The sequence below is a fragment of the Panthera pardus genome, unplaced genomic scaffold (assembly GCF_024362965.1).
Source record: "Panthera pardus isolate Hobbes unplaced genomic scaffold, ASM2436296v1 HiC_scaffold_9, whole genome shotgun sequence".
Lineage (NCBI taxonomy): Eukaryota > Metazoa > Chordata > Mammalia > Carnivora > Felidae > Panthera > Panthera pardus.
Window position 1 is genome coordinate 164,259 of NW_026527024.1, and position 17,979 is coordinate 182,237.

Consider the following 17,979-nt stretch of genomic DNA (forward strand, 5'->3'; position numbering starts at 1 on the left):
CCTCCCCACTTTCTACTCCTTGGAACAGCCTCCAAACATAGCATTAGAAGACATTAGTGTTTCCAGAAAGCCGAGCTTTCCTGCCTTCCGTAAGCCGGCAGACTGAGCACCAGACCCATAGCATTTACCCCACATTCTGAAGTCCCTCCGTACGTACGTGAAGATTTTCTTCATGCCCCTTCCCACTCTTTTACCTGGAACAGACTTTGAAGGATGTGGTGATCAGTCCTCTGATAATGCCAATTTTTAGACTCCATCCTGAATATCGTTATTGCTGCCAAAACCTCCCGGCAAAGTAATATCGATGGAGCCTCCGTACTGAAAAGGATGTGTTTACTGAGTTGTTTTTTTTTTTTTTTTAATATCAAGGACTTTAGCTATATTACAGTTAAAATCAATAGAAATGTAACCTTTTCAACCACAGAAAATGAGTTCATTTTTATTATTAGTCTTTTTCTGCCATTACAGTGTCATGATTACCAAAGGAACCAGGTCAACTTAAGCTTTATTGAAAGACCATTAGAGAAACAAACTCAAACTCATTTAAATACTGAAGCCACTGCATTAAAAGGATCAATAAAGTCGGAGCACCTGAGGTTGCTTTACTTAAACACCCCACATATGAGAATCATTCCATAATCACAATTTGAGCAAACCTATAAACCTACCAGACCATCCAATAAATAAGAAAACGCTGTTTCATCGCATAAGTTTAGAATGGTAAAGCCCTTAACATTAGTCTGATTACACATACAGCATTTAAATTTTCTCTCAGTATTTTAAAACATCACCTGGCAAAGAATCATTGCTCGATGAATGCCATTTACTTAGGAAAGCCATTCGCTCCCTGGGTCAGGAGAATGACAATGATAGAAAACACCATTTTATTTCCTTAAAAATAACAAACACAGAGTTAGCTAGATGGAAAGGGAGTCTTAGCCTTGCAGGGAGTCAGGAAATTCTCTTTCAAACAGCACTTAGCATGGTATCTTGCGCAAGGTAATGTGTATTAAAGTGAATATTTATGACTGATGCCATGGACTTGGATTAGACCCAAAGCTCGTGGTGCCTCAGTTTCCCCATCTCTAAGTGTGATAATACCTTTCCATACCTCCTTCCCTAGATACTAGAACAAAGACAAATATCACCATCCTCTTCAAGCTCCTCCTCAGAAACCACAATGTATGTTGCAAACTTGAGTAGTAGTGTTTGGTTAGGATGATTTTAGAATGAAAATGGTTCCTGATGGCATATTGTGTCTAACCTGTGACGCAACCTGGGATCACCACCTGTCCCTGCCTGACATCAGCAGATATGGGAAACATTCTATTCTTCTTTATTTAAAAACCACCTATTAGGTTTTTCTAATTAAAAGCTTATGTGTATTTATTGTGGAATGTTCAGAAAAGAACGGAGAGGAAAGTTAAGTTTGCCTGAGAGCTCTGTGTAAAGCCAAGACCTCCGTGTTTCCACAAAACCCATCTTGCCTACTCAAGGGCGTTGTTATGACATTTCTGTCTTCCTTCTCCCCTGATGATGGGCTCGTTCCCATCATCAAACAAACATGAGTATTTCTCTCCATTAAAACAAAGTCCTATCCTCAGGGCGCCTGGGTGGCTCAGTCAGTTAAGTTTCTACCTCTTGATCTCGGCTCAGATCATGATCCCGTGGTTTGTGGGATCGAGCCCCTTGTCAGGCTGTATGCTAACAGCGCAGAGCCTGCTTGGGATTCTGTCTGTCCCTCTCTCTGTCCCTCCCCCACCCCCACAAAAAATAAATAAATAAACTTAAAAAAAAAAAGTTCTGTCCTGACCACACTCTCCTCATTTATTTATTTTTCTTGGCAATAAAACTGGAGATAGTGGTCTATTCTCACATTTCAGGTAAGCTTCTCACCATTCTGAGTCACCGTTATTGACGTGTGAATCGCATGCCATGCAATGTGCACACGTAAAGTACACCAGTTGAGGAGTTTTGATGTGCACACCCAGGTAACCAAGACCATGGCCAAAATAGAGAACATTTCCAACACCCTGGAAGGTTCCCTCACACCCCTTTGTTGTCGATCTCCTCTGAAACTGCCCCGAGCAACCACTCATCAGGTTTCTATTTCCGTTTCTATAAAACCATATGTTCATTTTACCTGTTCCATAATCTTATATGAATGGGACCATAGCATCTGTTATCTTTCATTTCTGGCTCCTTCTATTCGGTGTAAGGATTCTGAGATCCGTTCTTCTTATTGTATCTGTAGTTGTATTGTCATTGCTGGGAAGTGTTGCATTTATGAATATACCATCATTTGTTTGTTCATTCACTGTTTGGTGAAAAATGGTGGATCATTTCCAGTTGGGGAATATTATGAACAAACCTGTTACGAACATTTGCATATATATGTATGCCATTTTTAAAAATTTCTCTTGGGTAAATATGGGAGTAGAGTTGATAGGCTCTCTGGTACGTATCTGTTTAACTTGCTTTCTATTTTATGTGACGTCCAGCAAAACTAGAGAGTTCCAGTTGCCCCACATACTCACCAGCGCTTGCCATTGCCAGTCTTTTTAATTACGTTTGAAGCAGGTGTGTAGGGCTACCCCACCTTGGCCTCAGTTCTCATGTCCCTTGTGACCACTGATGTTGAGCAACTTTTCACGTGCTCATTGACCATTGGCAAATCTTTCGGGAAGCGTCCGTTCACATCTTTTGTGCCTGAAAGATCTGCCTTCTTATTGCTGAGTTAGAAGAGGTTTTTACATGTTAGGTGTACAGTTCCATTGCCAGATGCATGTATTGTGAATATTTTTTCTTCTGTTTTCTCTTATACTGATTCTCAGTCATGCTTTTGCCCACTGGCTAGAACTTCTCTCCTCAAGATGGCCGGTGACCTCCTCACTACTAAATCTAATTTTCAACGCCCCCATGTCTCCACCGTAGGGCAATATTCCACACAAGTGATCCCCTAACTTTTGGGACATTGCCGTGTTCTTGTTTCCTCCCACATTGCTGGCCTTGCTGCTTGGTCTCCTCTACTGGTTCCTCTCCCTCCTAGCCTCCCTCAGTTGGCAAACTTCTGAGCTCAGCCTGTAGTCCTTTCTTCTCCCCTGTTTTTATTCACCTTTTTGGTGGTTTCATCCCAAGTCACTATCCCAACCCCAACCTCTTCCCGAATTCCAGATTCACATACCACGCGGACATCACACACGTCTAACCAACTACTGGATGTCTAACGAAACTTCAAACTCAATATTTCCAAGTCTAACCCCCTTGGGGGCCGCCCACACACGACCTGCCTCATCTGTAGCCTTTCCAATGGGACTCGATGGCTATCCCATCCTTCCAGCTGCTCAGGTCTCAAACCTGGGAACATCGCTGGAGTACCACCCCCTTGTTCCCACACTTCACATCCAGAAAGTCAGAAGGTCGGATTGTCTTGATCTTCAAAACATCCATATTCTGAGTGGTCTCACCCCTCGGAGCTGAGCTCTGGTACCACCACCCACTTCTTGATAGACCCTCCATGAACACCCACGTGATCAGCAGTGTTTGGGTGAGGCATCTTTTCCCTGCCATGCTTGTTCTGAGCCTAAATTCAGCCCTTTGAATGTTCCATTGAATCTCTACCTTGTTTTTTTTAAGTAAGTCTGAATCTCATTCATTTTTGTCACAGCTTCTAAACTATTCATATATATTTTTTAATCCTTGTCCTATTAGCTTACCCTCTGCAAAGACTTCCAGAACCAAAATTCATACCTTAAGAACACAGTCCCCCACAAGACTGCCCTTGCCTCAGACATCAGCTGCAAGTTCAGGGGTCCCAGGCCACCCTCATTTCTGACCAACTGGCTACAAATTCACTAATTTCTCAAGCTCAACAGCTTGGTAGAATGACTCATGGAACTCAGGAAGGTGCTACATTTATGATAACGGTTTTATTATAAAGGGTGCATATTGGGACCATCCAAAGTGAGGGATGTGGAACATGAGATTTGAGAGGTCCCAAAGGAAAGCTTCCTTGTCTTCAGGACACGTCACCCTCCCTGCACCTTGATGTGACAACACAAGAGTATCGTATGTTGGGCTTCTGTGTGCAGAGGATCTTTCTGGTTTTATTATATAGGCTTGACTGATACATTCATTAGCCACCATATCAGACTCAGTCTCCAGCCTTTAATCGGATTGCCTTGATTCACAATTCCCATCAACCTTCCATCCCTGATGGAACTCCAATGTCCGCTCCCCCTCCCCCCAGGATTTCCAGGGGTCCTCTCTGTCTCTAGTCTCTTCTATGGATGCTCTATCTGAGCCACAATGCACCCACCAAAATGAAGCTCGCACCTTCTGTGGTATAAAAACACATACAGCCATTCAAAGCATATACTCCGCAGCAGCCCCCATTAGATGTCTCCCCATAATGAGCAGGAGGACACAGCATATTGAATGAAGTCTTGAACAACAGGCAGCTGAATGCTACACATTAGATACTGGTGTCCTCAGCAGGCCCTTTACCCATCATCCCTCTGTAGTGCGTTCTCACATCCCTCACCCCACTTGGTGCTGGGCTCTCTTCTCTCTGATTCCTTCCCCCTGGCTCCCTGCCTCCTTCCTCACCCATCTCCAGGTCTCCCCACCACTATGTTCAACAAGAAGTCAACTCTTCCCAAGACAGGGTCCAAACTTCTAGGACCAGATCAGTCAGGTGCTCGGCAAACATAAAACACTGAATTTTCCCTCCTAGTAAAGAAATTGTGGCTACAGGTAACTACAATAAGTTGGGGGAGATGTAACATCAGAATAAAAATAAGTGAATAAACTAACCTCAGCCATGCTTGGCTCAAATCCAGACTTCACCCCCTGGCATTTAAAGCCCTGGGTAATCTAGTGTCCCTTTGCTACCTTCCATTGTCATTTACCATTTCTCTCCAGAACACACCCTAAGAACCAGTGAGGCTGGTTATCTCAGTACCCCCTAGCGATCCATGCCTCCTTCAAAATGCCTCCACTCTGCGAAGTTCAGTATTAAACCATGATGGCAGTTATTCTCAGTACCAGACGTCTTAGAATTTGAGCAATACTTTATACTCAGTTTTCGTATATTGTTTTATACTATTACTCCCTAATTATTTTATCAGTCTTATTTCCAAAACAGGAGTAGAAACACCTTGAACCCAGCTGGGCACGTCTCTATGTACATCTTCAGCTTTGCTCCAGACCCACTTCACAAGTTGGCTGGTCAATAAAATCGCATGAAAAGTCCTTGCCTAGCGTTAGAAGGTATTAGAAGCCCTGTCATTTACAGAGAGACCACTGCTAGAAGGAGATATGGTCAGGGGGTGACTTGAGCCCTCTGCCCAGGGTCTCCCTCTTCCCACAGGGAAATCCCCCTCGGTGTCAGGTCACCCTGTGGTAATCATTCGCCCATGCCCTGGATAGCTTATGGGATGGGTGTACCACTGGACAGGGGTAACCTTCTTAGTAGTTCACACTGACAGATGCCTCCAGCTGGTGCAGCCAACCTGCTCACTTCTAAAAGATTTGACCAATTGTATCCTTCTGTGAAGGGCTTATCTTCAGATAAAGTCCTTGTATCTGGACCAGTCACCGTGAGGGCGCCATGTTGAGGACTTGACAATCAGAGAAGCCATCCATTTCCACACAGACCAGTCCCCAACTCAGCAGATAAACAACGTGATACCAATAACATCAGACACACCAGACTATAACAGTTCCACTCTTCATAGATTCATGAGACAGAGGTTTCCTAATACATCATTTTTATTGATGGCGTCATTAACACTCCCCTATATGACTCGCCCAGAATTCACCAGGAGCCAAATTTCAACAACCCCTGAAAACACATGCTTGACAAATTGAGATCACAGGGGCTAAAAAAAGACTAAAATAGAAATGGCCTCAATCACATTTGTCGTGTCTACATCGCTTCTCATAATTGTTCTCGTTCTTGTTTTATTATCGTTTTCACTTAATTGAAAATGTTTGCCACTGCATTATATACTTTCAGCAACACGTCAAGACCTGTTTTCATAACTGACCATTTCTAATTTTGTTTTTCCTCCTCTTCTTTGTCTTCTCCCTTTTACCACCCATTTATTTGCTTTTCCTTATTCCTGGAAAGTCATTGTATAATCTACTAAAATGTGTTTGGCCGTGAGCCCTTCAGGAAAATATGCCGTGTGAAATGATTTAATTGATGCTGATTATGTAAATTATTGTCAAACCCACCCACTACGTGTAATGATTAAATTAACCAGTTACTGAAGTGATTTTAAATATGAAGTTATATAGGGGCGCCTGGGTGGCTCAGTCAGTTGAGTGCCGACTTCAGCTCAGGTCATGATCTCATGTTTCATGGGTTCAAGTCCCACATCGGGTTCTGTGCTGACAGCTCGGAGCCTGGAGCCTCCTTGGGATTCTGCGTCTCCCTCTCTCTGCCTCTTCCCTTTTCGCGCTCTCTCAAAAATAAAATAAACATTAAAAAAATTAGTATGAAATTGTATAAAAACCATGAGCTATGCTCATACTAGATCTCTAAGAAGAAACTTGGAGGCATAATTACTAGAGATTAGTTCAGATATGAATTTTTAAAGCCTTACCTTTATCTTCTGAATTCTCATGTGCAAGTCAAAACACAAACCTAGATATGTTTTACCAGATTCTTTAAAAACAACTGTAGAGTGTTTGGGTCATTCCTACCATAAAAATCTTTAAAACTAATGCTGTTAAAGAAATGCTGTATCAGCTCTGAAATAAGAATTACTCTTCTCATTCACTTAGACTTATAAAAACCGTACAGATTTACTGATACAAAACCAGTATGTTGGTTTGTTTGTTTATTTTTAACAATTTATGCTTTAAATAGTATTCGGTGTTTTTCCAGTAGGTGGAGTGTTAGGCCAGGGGAAGCAGAGCAACATTTGAAAGCTATTTTTTTTTTCCTTTTTATAATTTTGAGGAATTTTTGATATAAAACATAAATCACCTAATGGATTCATTAATTCTTTTAATGCATGAATACCACAAAATTCCGGTTGCCCTGGATCTTATGAGGCAGAGACACTGCACTGATTACATTACCATAATAATGACAGCATAGTAACACCACCAATAAATACTTATAATGCCTCTTGTTTTAAAATTGTTTATCAAGCCATCAGTGAAGCCTCCTGATGTCTCTGAGGGAGAAATAATGCACCCACAGGGCAAAGAAAGATCTGTCTCTTAAATCCTTTGTCTCTTCAACCTTAAGCATTTCAGGAAGAGAACCTTCCCATGAGTTTATTAATGTTGGTTCAAGGCTGATGCCACCACTTGAGTCTGTGAACTTGGGCAAAATCACTAACTCTCCCTGGGACCTCCTCTACATGTGTGGGGAAAGAGGCGATACACAGCTGTCTTCAGGCCCCTCCCTCCTTAAAGTACCCCGACTGAACCTGACCTTTGTGTAAGCATTTCCTCCAGGCTGGATATTAGGAGCCAAATTTGCTGAGATATTTGAATACATATGGCAGAGACGGCCCTGGTTACGACGTGTGGGTCTTAGAATCGAATGTGAGCACCCTCTTCCCGGGCTCTTTCCACCCTCCGCCCTCACTAGGATTGGCTGCCATGGGGTATGTGCTAAACGACACCACATCGCTACGTCTGGGAGCGAAGTCATAGCAGCAATCTGCTCAGAGCTCCAGGGACCTGAGGGGCACCTGGGTGGCTCGGTGCGTTAAGTGTCTGACTTCAGCTCGGGTCATGATCTCAAGGTTCTTGGGTGGGAGCCCCGAGTCGGGCTCACAGATCGTTCTGTGCTGACAGCTCAGAGCCAGGAGCCTGCTTCGGATTCTGTCTCTCTCAAAGATAAAGAAACATTAAAAATTAAAAGTTAAAAAAAAAAAAAAAGCCCCAGGGACCTGGGAAAACACTACTTCTCAGGCCCATAGTAACAAGACATTTTCAGAGAAACCTTAAGTAATATCTGGCCCAACCTCCTTGTTTTACAAAGGAGGAAACACCTCGGGAGTGTTTGACACGTTGAGCAGCATTGCCAGGAGCTGACTCCCAGCCCTGTTCCCGCTCCTGCAAAACACCCTCCCCTCTCACACGGGAAATCTGGAAGAGCCCCTCACAAGGCGAGCAAGGTTTCCAGCCCCTCCCACCCTCCAAAGAAGAGAAACGAGGTCCTCACAACCCAGGTGTTGGAGAGGGTGGGACGGTAACAAGAGAAAAGGGGTGAAGACCAGCCACTTACCCTCCTCACGTTGGGAGAGAGCCCCCAGCCCCCATACACAAGGCGTTTCCCATTCTAGAAAGACTTGGGGCTGGTGGATTCAGCTGGATCTTTCCTCACTGTGGAGGCAAAGTCTCCTTTGCTTTGTCTTGGAGTTAGAAGGATCCCAGAGCCAGATGCGGGCTTAAGAGAAGGGGCTATGGAGATGGTGGTTGAGCCCAGCTCATCAGGGCCCTGTGCTGAGGCATCAGGCTAGAAAAAAGCGAGTGGTCAGATACTAAATCCCAGAATAAGGAATCATTCATTGTCTTTGGCGAAGGAAGAACAGAAGGTCGTGCCAGGCAAATACCAAGTCCTGATGAAGCATGCGTGAGAGGGCTTAGTGGGTCCAAAGGACTGGGATAGGTTGAGTAGGGTCAGAGCAGAGAGGCAACAGGGAGGGGAGAACGCTCTGCTGTCCCCTCCCCTCGTTCTAGGAAGATGCCACCTTCCCCTCTGATCTTGTCCTGAAGAGGCAAAGGCTCCCCAGCTTGTGTTTCTGCAGGTAACTGAGTTATTCGGTTAACTCCCCATTCGTGGGGGCCACATAACACACTGGGGCAGCTCCGTTACAGACCTTCATCACTAACCCAGTTCTAAAAGCTGGACTGTTTCCCACGTATCCCACGGTTCGGTTACAGAGGAGAGCGCTTCTTGGCCTCTTTCCTCCCTGTACGTATCTCTGTAAGTGGGGCTTATGAGCTCTTTAGGCCAAAGTCGAACTAAGGTAGAATGCAGTGTGCCCTCTCACTGGGTCTACACCCCAAATGGCCACCTACCGTCTGCATTGCTGGTCACTCTTGGAATCAGAGGGACGGTCACATGGCCTGACAGTATAGGCTGGGAGAGGCTGGCACCCTGGCCCCCACAATGAAGCGTTTGTTTGTGGTCCTGGGAATGTGCTACACTGACTGGTGGGCCAGTGTCCAGTCCCAGAGGCCCTCGGAGTAGTGGGAAGGGAACCAAAGCGTAAAGATTCCGAGTCACAGATCAGCCATCAGCCCGTCTCCTTCCGTGCAGTCTTCAAGGATGCAGTCAGGTGTATGCACCCAAACCTGATGACCGCAAAGTTCTGTGGGGCCTTCCGTCACTGGGTCGTCCATAGAGGTTTCCAAGAAGAACCGAATTCTAATGGAAATAAAAAGACTAGGGTTCCCATGCCTTAAATACACACACACACACACACACACACACACACACACAGATATAGACACATCAGTGTGGCTCAGCCAGTGACGACTCCTTTAATAAATGTTAAACAAGCACCTGAGATGATACAGGCCCACTCCATGTGGGTCCTAAAAACGCCGGGAGGTTTACCAGATAAATCCACAGAAAAGAAGCAGCCACGAGTCCAAAGGCGAGGTGCCGTCCTGAGCTCTGACATCCCGTGTGTTCCCTCTGCCTGTTCAGCCCCCTGCTCAAGGTTTCCCAAGCCGCAACAGGCCAGGCGCTAGCTCCCGGGGAGGGAGGGAGAGGTGAAAGGGCTTGTCCCCTGTCCTCATACAGTCACCTTCTAGCCAGGGGACAGGAGGGGACAGGCTGCAGCCCTGTAGCTGGTGGGAGACCCATGAAAACCCCACTTTGCTGACTCCCACTCTCATGTAAGTTTACTGTGTCGTCTCCATTAACGAGAACGAGGTGGCTTGGGGTCAGGAAGAGTCTCTTAAGTCAATGAACCCTTGGTGCCGGGGCTGAGTACTGCTCTTTCCCGTTCTCGGCCAGTTGTCAGTTGTGAACGGCCCGCAGGGACCCGTCTGCGGGCCCCCCAGTGGGACAAGGTTAAGATGGGAGAGAAAGGGACAGTGTCTTCTCTTCATACTCCTTCTCCTGTAACATCCACGGGGGTTCATGTGGGAAGGAGGGGGATGATTCGGGGACGAGACGAGCCGATCATTGGTGTCACCCCTGATGTCTATTTGCAGTGACCTTTCCTTATGGTCAGGCTTGAGCTTCAGCGCGGAATAAAAACCTCCATTAAGATGGTATGTCCTTATCGGACAAAGGGCTAGTATCCAAAATCTATAAAGAGCTCACCAAACTCCACACCCGAAAAACAAATAACCCAGTGAAGAAATGGGCAGAAAACATGAATAGACACTTCTCTAAAGAAGACATCCAGATGGCCAACAGGCACATGAAAAGATGCTCAATGTCGCTCCTTATCAGGGAAACACAAATCAAAACCACACTCAGATATCACCTCACGCCAGTCAGAGTGGCCAAAATGAACAAATCAGGAGACTATAGATGCTGGAGAGGATGTGGAGAAACGGGAACCCTCTTGCACTGTTGATGGGAATGCAAATTGGTGTAGCCGCTCTGGAAAGCAGTGTGGAGGTTCCTCAGAAAATTAAAAATAGACCTACCCTATGACCCAGCAATAGCACTGCTAGGAATTTACCCAAGGTATACAGGAGTACTGATGCATAGGGGCACTTGTACCCCAATGTTTATAGCAGCACTCTCAACAATAGCCAAATTATGGAAAGAGCCTAAATGTCCATCAACTGATGAATGCATAAAGAAATTGTGGTTTATATACACAATGGAGTACTACATGGCAATGAGAAAGAACGAAATCTGGCCCTTTGTAGCAACGTGGATGGAACTGGAGAGTGTGATGCTAAGTGAAATAAGCCATACAGAGAAAGACAGATACCATATGTTTTCACTCTTATGTGGATCCTGAGAAACTTAACAGAAACCCATGGGGGAGGGGAAGGAAAAAAAAAAAAGAGGTTAGAGTGGGAGAGAGCCAAAGCATAAGAGACTCTTAAAAACTGAGAACAAACTGAGGGTTGATGGGGGGTGGGAGGGAGGGGAGGGTGGGTGATGGGCATTGAGGAGGGCACCTTTTGGGATGAGGACTGGGTGTTGTATGGAAACCAATTTGACAATAAATTTCATATATTGAAAAAAAAAACATTAATAGAGAAAAAAAAAAAAGATGGTATGTCCTGAATTCAGTGTGTCTGAGCTAACTCCACGTGTTACCAAAAACTAAGTGTTAGGAAAGGAGGCGCGACATCCGGGGCCCTGGTCCAGGGCTTTATCTCGGGTGGAGCCAGCCATCCGACCCCGTGGTGGTACCTTATCCATGCCGCTTCAGTCTTTCTTCTCTGTCCCTTCCCTGCCTCCTCTGCTTCACCCCCAAGACGCGAGCAAGGCCAATGAAACTCCTTCACGTGATGGCTTAAACATGCAAATGAACCGAAATTGTAAAATAATACCTGAATGAACATTAAAGCTCGCAGCTCAGCACGTAGGACAGGAGCCCCAGCCCGAATCAGTATAATGGTAAATGTTGAACAAATTAGTGCTTCCTTAAGGTCACCCCGGGGCACACGGAGTCACAGTCCTTAATTTTAATGAGCCTCCATTACACAATCTCTTATTGCCTCTTAACTGCCAGGAAAATGACCACCAGCTAAATGTACAGCAGAATAGTTCACTTGGACCCCAAAGAAATTACCTTGAAATTATTACACTTAACCATGGCCAATGCACCAGGGCTCCTGGGAAAAGAGGCAGCCAGCTACCTGGCAATACCGAGTGAAGTGATATCGTTTGACATGGCCTTGGGCTTTTCGGGTCCAGCCTTTTCTTGCCTTATCTGATGTAATGCATTTCCTCTCTCAAATGTCAATATTTAAAATGCGGTTGATCCTCCCCCTCCCCTAGCGGACGTGGCTGGGCTAATTCTGGAGACGGTCGCTTGTTGCTCACCGTTCGGTCTCCGGCTAGAAGGCTAACTCTGCCGCTTACTCTCTTTCTGCTTGGGATGCTTTCCGTATCACCGAAGAACAGGACGCCTATCCCATGTCTAGTTGATAAGATGTGAACAGCCTGGAGAGCCTTGCATACAGTCGTGGCTCAATACTTGCTTCCCCCTTTCCTGGTGGAGCTGTCTGGGCCCAGTCAGGAGACCGAAACCACACAGTGGGTTACACGTGGGGTTTTTGATATAAGCGTTGACTATGGTAAAGGGAAACTGCACGATCGAAGGGAACGCCAGGAGCATTTCGTAGAGGCTCCCGCCTCCATCCCGCAGAGCTGAGGGGCGGTGGAGGGTGTCAGACGTCGTCGGAGAAGATCATTCAGCCCTCCGGAGAGCAGAAAGGCCCTGGTCTGGCCAGCCTGGAGCTGCTTCCTGCCAAGCAGCAGGCCACGGTCTGGAGTGCAGGTGCCTGTCAGGCTGCGGTGCGTGCAGTGGGAGACAGAAGGCCTTTGGAACACGTGGGCCACGGGGGGACGGCACAGGGCCTCTTACTGTCACCTCCGGAGGGCTTGTCACCAGGCTGCACCGTCACGGAGGCATCACTCTGGGCCCGCGGCTCAGACAGACTCCACTTCCTTGACGAAGTAAGATTTAGGAGTATTCGGGACATTCGTAGATAAATCAGAACCGGGCAGGGTCGCTGTCACTTCAGATGACAGAATCAAGATTCGAAACCTTTTGCTTCAACACAAAAGAGAAAAAAACACTGCATATAAATAGACCTAAAATTTAGGTTTGGGTTCAGGTTCTTAACCGCATACGTATAGGAAGGGGGTAAAGTCGAAAGGAACCTATGGAGACAAGCCAGGAATTTTATTTTACTATGAGCTCAATCCAAGTGATATTAAAGGGCTGCTAAAAAGCCACGTCTGTCTGGTCTGGAGCCATAGAAACGGTTCAAGAAGGTAATTCTACGGGATGGGTCAGGCCACTCCTAAGGACTGATTTCACTCCGTGTGCACTTTATCTTTTTTTTTTTTATTTATTTTTAACCTTTATTCATTTCTGAGGCACAGAGAGAGACAGAGCGTGAGCTGGGGCGGGGCAGAGAGAGAGGGAGACACAGAATCCAAAGCAGGCTCCAGGCTCTGAGCTGTCAGCACAGAGCCCGACGCGGGGCTTGAACTCATGGACCACGAGATCATTATCTGAGCCGAAGTCGGACACCTAACTGACTGAGCCACCCAGGCACCCCTGTGTCTACTACTTTAAGAGTTAGATTAACATATATCAACACATTTTTATTGAGGACCTACTATGTGCTTGGCAGTGTACAGGGCCAAAAGACAAAAGAAATCTAAAAGTCTAAGCATCAAAATTTGATAGTTTTTAAGATTATGCACAGTATATTCATAAAATGGAATACCAGTCATTCCTGACAAGTGATTTAGTTGTAGATTTATTGACATGGAATTTCATAATACATCTTTAAGTAATGAAAAGTAAATACAAAGCAATATGCATAGTTGGGTTCCATCCAATTTTGGGGAAAAAATCAAAGCTATATACATTAACAAACTGACTTGATAAAAACATTATCACCAGGTGGGGTTTTTTTTCCTGCAAATCTATACTATTATTTTCTCTATAATGAACATATATTGTTTGTATCCATCTTTAAGTTCTTTGGCAAGACAGATAAAAATATAAGAAGTATTTAGGGGAAGATCATCGCTGTGAAGCATGTAGGGTGGCCGCTTATGTTGGCTTTCCACGAGTATCTTTTTTGACCACAAAAACTTTCTGACCGCAGAAGTGGAGGGAAGGACCGCAGCAGTTACCTATATTTGCCGCCAGATGGCGCCAAAGCAGCTGGCTAATATTTAGCAGCCAGCAGAGCAACTTGACGAGATTTCAAGGATCTTAAGATTCTCTAGCCAGAATAAGTGTTTTGTGAGCGATGCACTTCAAATTACAGAAAACTTTTCAGAATTAGAGCTGAGCATGCCAGCGTTTGCTTTGCCAGTGTTTTCTAAAGCTCTGTTACAGTGCCTGCAGTTCCCATGCACAGTAACTTACTATACTCTACCAGCTCTTCAGGTCAGCCTTCCCCAGATTCCTGAGATGCGATGAGTCTTTGCACCCGGGCTTTTCAATAAGCCCTGCGTCTCTAGTAAGCAGTCTCAGGAGTCAGGTGTAGATCATTCCCCAAAGAGGCTCATCCTCCACGCGGCACATGAGATGAGCTCACTTCCCAGCACCGTTGCTGCTGACAGCCTCTCTTCCCGCAGCCTCAGCCCAGTTTTATCGGTGACCAAGGGCCCGGGAGTGGGTCGTTTCTGGAGTCTGGACGCTGCCTTCAGCAAGCCCCCCGTGTGCAGTTCCAGCAGCTCAGGGACGGTGGCGCTGTGTTTCCTCTCGTCTGCACCCTACGCCTGCTTACCTTAGCGGGTACGAAACCCATCTCAGAAAAGCGAAAGGCTGCAAAAGAGATTTTTCACAGGTGGCTACAAAGAGGCGCAGAAAACTCTGGAGGCTCCCGGTGGGGGAAACAGAACTAGACGGTGTCAATTGTAAGAAGACAGCTAAGGCAGGAAAAGCCATGTTGGGACACAGAGGACAGGAGAAGTCCTCGTACTGGGAAATCAGCGTTTGCACTTGGTTCCCAGGAAATGTAACCAGAAACGGGCGTTGCTCTGACAGCCATGATCTGTAAGCTCTTTCCACCTGCTTCATTTTTCCCTTCCCTCCACTGCCAACTCCCCTCCCCTCGGAAAGAACGAGCCTTGCTGGAGCACATGTGTCTTTGTCCCCTCCAAGCTGTAATGTCCCTGCCCTGTGGGGGTATCGTCCTCATTTGATAAGCCAAAAAACTATATTTTACCCAACTTGGATGTCAACATTGAATATACATATTTATGTATATATATTCATATTCGAGTATACATACCAAAGATCAGCATTGGTCTGAAAGCTTATATGGTATGGAAAGGTGAATAAAACAGGACAATAAGCAGATCTTAAAGAAAATTCATTGTTATAGATGTAGCATTTTCTATCTCAGAAGTCAATACTGGAGATTAGATCAAGTAGATTTTACTCTATTGAAATGAGCAAGGGGGTTGCCTGGGTGGTTCAGTCGGTGAAGTGTCCAACTCTTTTTTTCTTTTTAAGTTTATTTATTTATTTTAAGAGGGAGCAAGAGAGAGAATCCCAAGCAGGCTGTATACCACCAGTGCAGAGCCTGATGTAGGGCTCAAACTCACAAACCGTGAGATCGTGACCTGAGCTGAAGTCAGATGCTTGACCAATTGAGACACCTAGGCATCCCAAGTGTCCAGCTCTTGATTTCAGCTCAGGTCATGATCTCACGGTTCATGAGTTTGAGCCCCACACCGGGCTCTGTGCTGACAGTGCAGAGCCTGCTTGGGATTCTCTCTCTCTCTCTCTCTCTCTCTCTCTCTCTCTCTCTCTCTCTCTTTCTCTCTGCTCCTCCCTGCTTGCTCGCTATTTCTCTCCCAAAATAAATACAAATAAACTTTAAAAAAATACAGCAAATAAAACGAGCAAGGATCTTATCCAGCCGAAAATGTTCACAAATTCTTCACAGCAAATGTGCGTAAGCTGCAGAAAAATTCATGAGGAGTCTTCACTTCCCAAGCTCAGATATTTTCAAATAACCCCAGAGAAGGAATAAATGGGCTTCCCGTTTTCTCAGGCTGGTATTTCAGAGTCAGCACCTTCTGAAGTAAGATATCGGGACACCAGAGTTCGAAGAGTGATGTCTTCCCCCCGCCCCCCCAGGAAGATTTGATTCCAGGGCAAGTTAGCCATTTCCTTCTAAAAGTGTCTCTTGTTTTCTTCCTGCAGCTCGATCATTATCCTTCTGTGAGTTACCATCTGCCGAGTTCATCTGACACCCTGTTCAATTCTCCCAAGTCGCTCTTTCTAGGAAAAGTTATAGGTAAGAATTCTGTGCTTTCAGTATAAACGTGCGGTAAGAATATGTTTGGTATAAGAATTATATTAGCTGGTGTGACTTTGGATTTTTTAAGTGACTGGGTAAATTTCTTGTCATTGGGTTCCATCACCGATATCTTTCTTCTCGGTTTGGTTCGAGAGAAGGTGTGTTGTTTTCCTCAGTGATGCAGAAGAGAAGGTTTATCAGATGGTCTTGGGGGTAAATTGTTCAAGTGATACGTTCTAAAGCCACTACTTTGCCTTTGAAACACGCTGTGATCAGTGATTGTGGACTCTGTTGTCCTCTGTGAAGGCAAAGGAGCCAGCGTCGTTTGGGACATGACACAAACTGAAACACAAGTGAGGCTCAGTGCCTGTTCCCTGCTTCTTCATGTGAAATTTGCTCATGGGTTTGTTAAAGATCTGCACCTACTAACAGTATTTAATTTCTTCTTTGTCTAAGCACATCAACGTGGTTCCGTCTTCCTCTCCCTCTGAGAGAGCTAGCTGAGATTATTTGCAAATTAGAAGGCCAGTGGGAATTGGAAAATTGTGCCAGAATACCCACCTTCTATGTGTGATTGTGAATCTGAGAGTCACTCTTGCCCTTTTCTTACCATAGATCAGCACTGTCTAGAGTAAAAGACAGATGTGATTGGTTACATATTAAGTGATTGATGTACAATGAAAGAATATATATAATATATGTATATATATATACATATATACACACACGTATATACACATACATATATGTGTGTATATATATATATATATATATATATTTTTTTTTTTTTTTTTTACTATGAGAATGGATGTTGTGAACCAAGAATGGAAATGGTGGGTAATGCACAGGCCAAGGAGGAGGTGAGTTTGTGTCCAGAAAGTAGTAGGGATCAGAATGTCATTAATTGTAAAAAACACTCGTTTTAAAAGATGAGGGCGGGGCAGATAATTAAGAGAACAGGTGACCCGACGTATAAGAAAAATAATAATAATGTACACTTACACAGGACTTACTACAAACCAAGATCCATCCTAAACACCTTAGGTAGATGAACTCACTGAACCTTCACAGTGAGTCTGTGAGATCATCAAGATTGTTATTCAAGAGCATGCAAGATTGTCTCCATTTCACAGATGAGAAAAGCAAGGCACAGAGAGGTTAAATATCTTGCCCGAGACCGCCTACTTAGCAAAAGGTAGAGCCAAAACTTGAACCCAGGCAGGCAGATACATTGGCCTCACCCCCAACCCCTGTGCCATAGTCTCTGTGCGGGTTGACCGAGAAATGAAAAAAGGAAGAAGGTTTGGGCAGCAGAGGGTGAGTGGTTGAGGGACATGTCCCACATCTTACGCCAGAATGCGGCCAAAAGCAAAAAATACTCCTGGACTCAGAAGCAGGAACGCAGCAGACAAGCAGAGCTGGGCTTGGGGCCCCCAAGGGAAAGGCCGTGTCCTCAGGAAAAGACAGGATGGGTGGCATTTGCTCAGTCGCCGGGTGGGAACAGAGGGAGGGCTGAAATTCACTGTGTGCTTTGTGCTAAACATCTCGTGTGTGTAAATGTGACGTTAAATGTCACAACCATCCAGTGAAGCCAGAGCTATGACTGTTAAACCCATCTGGAAGCGGAGAGGGCCAGCCACCTGGTCAGCTTTACCTGGTCTGCGGTAAAGCAGGGTTTTTGAGGTAGGGCTCTCTTGACGAGAGCCCGTGGCCTTAAGCAGATCAAAAGAACTTGTCTAGCAGGGATGCAGCGGGAAGTCAAGGGTTGCCATCAGTGGGCAACAAGAAGTGGCTGTTCAGTGGAGGAAAGCCTCGGCATTGGTCAGGCGTCCATCCCGAGACACTGGTGAGTGCCCACGTCTCGCCACGTGCCTTCCTGCCATTCAGTCAAGAATAATTGAACACGTTAAGTGCTTCTTCGGGGCCATAAGCATTCCTTCAACACAGACTCTACACCATGATACTACGATGGTCCTAAAGATACCACACGGGGATGTTCTTGGAGTGACATCCACTGTG

At 45.4% G+C, this 17,979-nt stretch overlaps 1 protein-coding gene across 1 annotated transcript in view; it reads left to right on the forward strand.

Moving 5' to 3' along the window:
• Positions 1–17,979, forward strand: part of CNTNAP2 (contactin associated protein 2) — a 259,111-nt gene that overhangs the window by 121,257 nt on the left and 119,875 nt on the right. Inside the window, exon 8 of the mRNA XM_053898623.1 lies at positions 15,864–15,957. Within this exon, the coding sequence (XP_053754598.1) occupies positions 15,864–15,957 (94 nt within the window). The remainder of the gene's footprint in view (positions 1–15,863; positions 15,958–17,979) is intronic.